Below are 8,822 nucleotides of genomic sequence, written 5' to 3' on the forward strand. Positions count from 1 at the left end.
TTAGAAGTTAGAAAAACAATAGATACGAAGCAGAATGGGTATATTTACACAAATACATAACTTCTTTTAGTTTATCTTTCTTCATTATGTTCCAAGTACACAGAATGTCATTACGTGGTTTAAGATTAGTATATCCACCAGTCTACACTAACATTAATGTGTGTTTATATTATACCCTTCAAATTTGAAATGCTCAAAACAATAATAAATGGAACATCTTTGGTAAAAATATATAATGAAAATCTGCTTTCAGTTTTTAATTAAAATATTAATAAATGATTAAAGCAAGAATGTCTTAGGCACAGTGTAATTTGATTATAGCAACACTTCTGTCAAATCATTTATCTTAAACTCTATTTTTCTTTGTATCAGCTTTATCCATTATAATGTGAAGGCCTGGACACACTGGCTGTGACTTTACTTTAAGACACAAAAGTATGTCCAACTAGGGGAAAGTCATTCAAAACCAGAATCCAGTGGACAGAGAGTACTGAGTTGCCAGGTATATTTCTTTTAGAGTAACATGGCTTTAGACAGCTTATATGCATTTTTTAGACATCAGTTTTTCTATTTAAAAATGGATACACTAAATTACCTCACATATTTTTATGACATAATATTCATGAGTATTTCACAAATTTTTGAGTACTCAAACTTTTTAAAAAAGGCAATTCGTATATTCTTTCACCTAATCTGTTACCAAAAGGTTTCTCTGCATAAAAAACTCTACTCTGAATCTATACTTTTGGTTTCTAAAGAAACCAACGCTGTCAAAATGAAGCTTAAGAGGCCAGGCTGTGTTATCAAATGCTTTCACCTTGTTGATCTCCATAATTTAAAGATGGAAGGGAATGATAAAGGTTCTGGTAATTCCAATGTCCTATTCCTCAATTATGAGACAGTGGAAATAATGTGACCTGCCTTAGGGAATTTTTGTGATGATTAACAGAGTTAATCATGGAATTTGCTCTCATGGTTCCTGTCACTAGAAATGTCCAATAAATATTAGTGGCAGGATCAGAATAATGAAGATGAAGAATCCTCCATTTGAAAAACATGAACATGAGTAACATCTTTTAAAATACTGTCAGAAAGATTATTAAGAATTATAACTTTGTATATGTTTTTCCATTAGTGAAGGATGTTCCAGCATCCTGGAGATTCCAACATCTCTAAGTTCCAGGTCTCTGAGTTCATTCTGATGGGATTCCCAGGAATCCACGCCTGGCAGCACTGGCTCTCCCTGCCCCTGGCTCTGCTCTACCTCTTAGCTCTCACTGCCAACATCCTCATCCTGATCATCATCAATCAGGAGGCCACACTGCACCAGCCTATGTACCATTTCCTGGGGATCCTGGCTGTGGTAGACATGGGACTCGCTACCACCATCATGCCCAAGATTTTGGCCATCTTCTGGTTTAATGCCAAGGCCATCAGTCTCCCTGAGTGTTTTGCTCAGATGTATGTCATACATTGTTTCGTGGGCATGGAATCAGGGATCTTTGTCTGCATGGCTATAGATAGATATGTAGCCATTTGCAAACCACTACGCTATTCTTCAATAATCACTGAATCTTTTGTGGTCAAAACAACTGTGTTCATGGCACTCAGAAATACCCTAACTACCATCCCAGTGCCTGTGTTGGCTGCTCAGAGACACTACTGTTCACAGAATCAAATTGAGCACTGCTCATGCTCTAATCTTGGAGTCACTAGCTTATCCTGTGATGACAGGACAATCAACAGCATCTACCAGCTACTTCTGGCATGGACACTGATGGGGAGTGACCTGGCTTTGATTATTTTATCATATGGTTTGATACTTCACTCAGTGCTGAAGCTGAACTCAGCAGAAGCTGCTTCCAAAGCCCTAAGCACCTGCACTTCCCACCTCATCCTCATTTTGTTCTTTTACACAGTCATTGTTGTCATTTCCATCACCCATAGTGCAGCAACGACGCTTCCCATTATTCCAGTTCTAATCAATGTACTACACAATGTCATTCCTCCTGCCCTCAACCCCATGGTGTATGCACTCAAGAACAAGGAGCTCAGGCAGGGCTTGTATAAGACTCTTAAGTTGAACCTCAAAAGCAACTAACATGGAGAAAAGGTTCACTTATGTAATTGCCCCACATATTTATCCCTATATTCTCCAATTACTATGCATGGCAGAAGTACTATGCAAAAAGGACACTGCGAGAGTTTTTCAGTTAATATAACAAATTAGGGGCAACATGTGAACTTGAAAAGCAAAAGGTGAAAATTATTTTTGAAATGTTTGTGTTTCAAGCTAACATGTTATTGTAAAAGAGGGCCATTATGACGCTTATGCTCCCCAGGTATTCTAGGGAAAGACAAGTGAAATATACTACCGGAACTTCCTCAGACTTCTCTTTTTGTTTCACATTATCTTTTCTTTTTTCTTTCACATTATTTTTTTCTTGTTTAAGAATGTTTTTCTCCATCAGCACCTGAGTGGCTTATCAGTTAAACATCCGACTTTTGATTTTGGTTGGGGTCATGATCTCAATGTTCATTTCATGGTTCATCTCATGGTTGGTAGTTCCAGCCCCAAGTCGGAATCCCTGCTTGTGATTCTCTCTCTCTCTCTCTCTCTCTGTCTTTCTCTCTCTCTCTCTCACTCTCTCTCTCAGCACCTCCCTGCTCGTTCTCTCTCAATTTAAATAAATAAACTTAAAAAATAATGTCTTTCTTAATTCTCAGTTCATAAGGAAGAAAATACTGATTGCCCAATTTAATCATATTTATTAGTTCAAGATATTTCAGTATCAATTGGAATATTTTTTTCCCTTACAAATGCTCAGGGAAGCATTCTGATTGTCCATGTTTATTTTGGGAAATCCTTTCTGAAATAGTTAATCATTATCCTAGATCCCTACCCTTCATGCATCACTCAGTTACAAACTAAGCAATGCCCTTGGATACAAAAGTAACAAAAAATAAAAATCATGAGATAATACACTGTTAATGGATTATTAAAATATTGCAATATGAGTGTCTAGAAAAGAACTTTATATGCATATCAATATAAATAGAAGTCTTTATAGTTTGGCAAATCTTTAACAATTGTATATAATTAGAGCCTCTTCATATCTTCATATTTTCCTATTTTGAATCTGTGGCATCTAGAACTACTACACTACTCTGGGGTTTGTGGATTTTTAAGGTGACACTCATAGGTTCCATGTTGATAAATTGTTGAAAGAGCAGTTTCCAGAATGAGGAGGAATGTCATGGGGGACAGTAGGCACTGAAGAAACCAAGTGAACAAAACCTGTAGTTTATATTGGGGTGTGGATACACTCTCATAATTTCACTGCTTATAAAATGTATAGCAAACATTATGAATTTGAAAAAGTAGCAGGACTGATTCTCATATTGCTGATGCCATGGTTACACTATCCTTAAAAAATTTTTCAGTGACCATAACCAAAAGATCACGGTCATGTTTTAGATAATTTTTGTTTTCATTTTCAAGCCTTTTATTCTTCTATCCCAGGCTGCTAATTTTTTTCAAGGGGGCTTCATCCACTTAAAGCCATCCTGTTATTCGGTCCAATCTTATTTGGGGACCTCTCTAAGTCATCTTAGAGGCAACTCAAATCTGGATTTTTACTTAACTACTTATTGTTTATATATTTATCTCACCATCCATTTAACTATTGAATTGACATAGATTGCAAAAATGCTGGTGATAAAACAGGGAAAATATTGAAATAGATGAAATATGGTCTAAGCAAAATATGAACAAGAAAATATAATCTAACTACAAAATTCACAAACAGAAATTTATACCTATGATTTCACTCAGATGTGAAACTTTTAAAAAATTTTTTTTTTTTTTTTGAGACAGAGAGACAGAGCACAAGCAGGGAAGGGGCAGAGAGAGGGAGACACAGAATCTGAAGCAGACTCCAGGCTCTGAGTTGTGAGCACAGAGCCCGATGTGGGGCCAAACCCACAAACCTGAGATCATGACCTGAGCTGAAGTCAGATGCTTAACCAACTGAGCCACCCAGGCGCTCCATGAAATTTAAGAAATGAAACAGATGAAAATATGGGGGAAGAAAAAGAGAGAAAGCAAACCACAAAACAGACTCTTAGCTGCAGAGAAAAAACTGAGGTTTGCTGGAGGGGAGCTGGGTCGGGGGGATGGGTTAAATGGGTGATGAGTAATAAGGAGGGCACTTGTAACGAGCACTATATGTTAGTGCTGAATCACTAAATTCTACTTCTGAAACTCATATTACACTATATGTTGTATAACTGGAATGTAAATGAAAACTCAAAACTGCAAAAGAAAAAGAAAGAAATTTATATCATGTTGCTTAAAATTGCTACAATTAGGATTTAAGTTTTCCTTCAAACATTTTGGGTCCAAAAAGAAAATTTCAAGTTATAAGTTTCACAAAAGGTTAATCAAAACAAGTTGTTCCGGATATTCCTGATATTGAGATGGGAGGGGTGTTATTTTGCATGACTTCTAATCAATATAAGCACTTATATAACTTATGGCACTACGAATAGCATCTTTATAACAAAAATAATGGATGTTCTTTGTTTTTTGTTATTTAATATAGTGTACCTCATAGGACTAAGGAAATAACAAAAAAAAGAAATTTCAGTAAATGCAATTTCATAAGAGCACAATGTTGACATCATTGCGATCCTGGTATAAAGTTCTCTATTATTCTTTTTCATTTAATCTTATATCATGTACATATAAATGAATGTAAGAAATCAGATGTCCTTCAGTCAATCCTTTGTTAATATTACAAATTTGGACTTTAAATATATTGAAAGTCACCAATACTAGCAGGAATTAGGAGTAATCTGTTAGTGTAATCTGTTAATTGAGGGATAGTTCATATTGTTTGTTAATCAACTAGTTAAATGATAAGTACAGACTTGCCCTAGATCAAGTCAAAAGATCTTTCATTTGACTATCAAAAAACCTTCTTAATTTTCACAATATAGCAGTTCATATCATAACATATGTACTAGTTGTAAAACTATCTGAAACTCTGGACCAAACATCTTGTGAAAAAATTATTGACTTATTCATCTCTGTATCAATAACATTTAACATAATGTAAGATGTACACTGTAAGTTATAAAGGAATACTTTTGACTGAGCAAGTACATTTTCTTCTCTTTAATTTTACCAGTCATTGACTTATAATTTATATCACAATTAGCATAATACCCAGCTCATTGTGATGTGTTAGATTTGCAGCTTCTCCAGAAGATATTAGTAGTATGGAAGAAATTTGAGAGTTGTATGACTGTATCTAAGAGATCCACTGAACCTCATGGAGTCACCTGGAGAAGTTTCAGGTCTACTTCTAGATCCTGTCTAACACACATGGGGCCGTAGAATTGTGTCTAACTTCAGCAAGAGAGACAGACCACAAAGAGTAAAGTTCAGCATCATGTACATCCAAATGATGAGTTACTGTTAGCAATGTAGTATGTTTTTGCTTGCTAGACATCTCAGGGTAGTGAATACCAAAACAAAAATCTTTGTTACACTGGAACCCTTGATATAGGATAAGGGAATAATTTAAAATGTTGCTCAGTAAAGAGTACCTGTGTGGCTCAGGAGGTTAAGCCTCAGATTCTTGATTTCAAAATAAATAAAGTTTAAAAAAATGTTGCTCAGTAAAATCACCCTCTGAAGCTTAAAAATAATGTGTCTGATATAATATAGCTCATTTTCCTATCCAAAATAAAACACACCTTATTCTCTTTGGGCAAGTGCTGGGAGCCTCACTGGCCTCTATGGATGGCAGTCACAGCAAGGAAATGGCAGTGTTTGNTCTTGGGCAAGTTTTTTTAAAATTAATATTTATTTGGTTTGAGTTTCTGTTAAAGGTTTGGGTTCACTCATTAACAAAAAATCTGGGGGTAGGCAGGGCTCCTTTTTTAAGTTTATTCAGAGAGAGAGAGAGAGAGAGAGAGAGAACAAGAGTAGGAGAGAAAGAGAGAGAGAGAGAGAGAGAATCCCAAGCAAGCTCTATGCTGCCAGTGTGAGCCTGACATGGGGCTCAATCTCACTAGCATGAGATCAGGATCTGAGCCACTATTAAGAGTTGAACCAACAGCCACCCGGTACCCTAAGCAGATCTTCTTTTTCTTGAGAAAGTCTTACTTGCACAAGATAGAAGTAAAAACTCTCATCTGCTCTGACCTAGAAACTGAGATATGTCTCTAAAATGACTTTAATATCTTTACACCACTCTCTTCACATCTAGATTTAAACTTTCCCTTGAAAGAGACTATAAAATTTTTATAGATGTAAAGATTGCACATGGTACAATGTCAATCACCTTCCCAATAGATGTTTTTGATTAATATAATAAATTTTCACTATAAATGTATGTCAACATTATTGTATTACCTAGCCTATTGTTGCAATCAGCTAGCAATTTGAGACACAAATATTAAATTAACTAAAAAAAACAAACATTGCTACCTTATGTTTAGAGTAATATTTTAATTGAGGTATAACAGACAGATGAGAACAAGTCATGACTACAAAGCTTTGTGAATTAGCATGAAGAGAACACCAGCAAGGTCAAGAAATGTATTTTCTCAGCATCTGAATTGCTCTGTTCATGCCCCTCCAAGTCAGTAAACTGAAAGTAACCACTCTCTTGACTTTTATCTACATTGATGAGTTTTGGCCTGTTCTTGTACTTTGTGTCAATGCTATTAATTAAGCAGTTAATATATAAATGCTTGTTAGTTCTTAAACTGGAATGAGTGCTGCTATCTGTAATTCCTAAAATTACTAAATGACTCATATTCTTTGTGGCTCAACTTTTCCTATTCTTTCCTTAGCAGCAATTTAGAGAAAATTCAATGATTGAATCAATATTTCATTTTTCTCCTTCAGAGCCAGTAGTTGTTTAAGATGAAGAAATATAGTACATCAGTTAAAACCTTTGCCTCTGAGATCAGAACAGATCAGCTTTCAAATACTAACTTTGCCCCCTTTTATCCATATGAACTCTGAACTTCATCCCTAACATGTAGATGACAATATTCCCTTTTATTCAACCTGTTAGTATTAGTTCATATTATAAATAAATAAAATAAATACTGAGTATCTCTCTTTAGGGAAGTGGTTTCTCACATTTATAGTCTGATTTAGAAGAGACACTGTCCCATGGTAAATTCTCCTAGAAGCAGACCTCAGATAAAATTTGACTTAAAGGTTTATTTGGTAGATGATACTGAGAAACATTGGTGAGAGGGAACACAAGACAGGAAAGAAAAGGAAATCAGTACAAAGTGTGTAAATAAGCAGGTTACTGTCTATAGGTACATGGGCCCAGTGTATCTGGGGATTTTAAAGGTAATGTTACAGGACGTGTATTAGCATTCTTCCACCATGACATGAGAACACCTACGTACTTGTCCTCCAACTCCAACTCCAGGTCATGGGTCTTAGGTGACTTAATCCCTGGTCACTTCTGGATTTGACTGCCTGTTAGCTAGAGAAAGTTTTCAAGCAGAGTCATCACTTTCAATAGAACACCATAGGTAATTGAGGGCCAGGGGATATGGGAGGGGTGCCGACAGCATCTAGTATATTTTACCACTCACAAGATCCAGACCTAGTCGTGTGTGACATTAACTCTAGCTTTTCATGGCCTTTCAAGTTAGCAGCCATTCATATTATAATTTTTATAATAATAAAAAAAAGACAACTTGCAACAGGAAGATTAATGAGACAACATACAAACCCACTGCTGTAGGTGATCCTGAAGCAATGATAACCATCATTTTCCTATCCACTTCCTATTATAGATCCTCCTCTCCCATGGCTAGAATTTCTGTTAACTTACATTTTATGCCAAGGCAAATTTCTACATCTTTATCCATGAAGGGACTAAATCCTTCAGTTTCTATGCCCTTTCCAGCATTTTTAAGCTATATTTGCCTACTGATAATCACCAAACATTGGAAGCACCTAGAGTCTGCATGAACTCCTGGATCCAAACATCATCCACCACCCCATCAAAATGTAGCAGCAACATATATCCTCATGCCCATCTGGACCAAGTATTTCTGCCACTAAAGTTACTCCTTTCTCTACTTCCTGGTCTATAGGCAGGGCCATCCACAAATAATCATGTAGTAGCCATAGTTTTAGGCACGGTGCACCAGGTAGAAGAGATCCCCTCTCCTTGGAAATTAGAACCCATTATCAATAGAGACCAAATTGAGAGGGGGAAAAACAAAGGTTACTGGAAGTGATAACAATAAAGACTACTTCTATTTCTACCCATTGGCTTCTGAATGTTGTGGTTTAGTTACCAAAGACAGAAGATCGTGTCATGTACTTCAGATATCTACCACATACCCCTCAACTCCATAGAATGTCATGCTTGAGTTAGTGTCTTAGCTGCATTTTCTAAGATGTGTTAAAAGAAAAAAAGCCTTTTTTAAAAGCACTTTACTGAAACGTCTCACAATTTCACATGGTTTGCAGACTGTTGCTGCAAGTATTAAATTCAACTTAGTTGGACTGCAACAACCTTAACCAATGTCAATGTTAACATCATCAAAGTGGAATAAAATGACAACATATGCCCTTAGTGTTGTGATGCACTGAGAAGGCCAAAATATATTAATATATTCCAAGAACACATAATCTGAATCTAATCATGAGGAATACTATTTTATCTATTAAATAGAAATGTTTTATTTAAAAAAAAACTTTTAAAATGTCAATTTTATAAAATTAAAAGAAATTTAGTAAAAGTATTTCAGTTTTAAAAAGACCAAAG

The 8,822-nt window shown here is 35.7% G+C and overlaps 1 protein-coding gene across 1 annotated transcript; it reads left to right on the top strand.

The window, feature by feature from the left end:
* The first annotated feature begins 1,141 nt into the window (after positions 1–1,141).
* Positions 1,142–2,101, top strand: LOC144223831 (olfactory receptor 56B2-like). The gene has a single exon (XM_077754611.1). It carries the CDS (start codon positions 1,142–1,144, stop codon positions 2,099–2,101), a length of 960 nt encoding a protein of 319 aa, XP_077610737.1.
* Positions 2,102–8,822: the final 6,721 nt, after the last annotated feature.

Source organism: Crocuta crocuta, unplaced genomic scaffold (assembly GCF_008692635.1).
Source record: "Crocuta crocuta isolate KB4526 unplaced genomic scaffold, BGI_CrCroc_1.0 scaffold212, whole genome shotgun sequence".
NCBI lineage: Eukaryota > Metazoa > Chordata > Mammalia > Carnivora > Hyaenidae > Crocuta > Crocuta crocuta.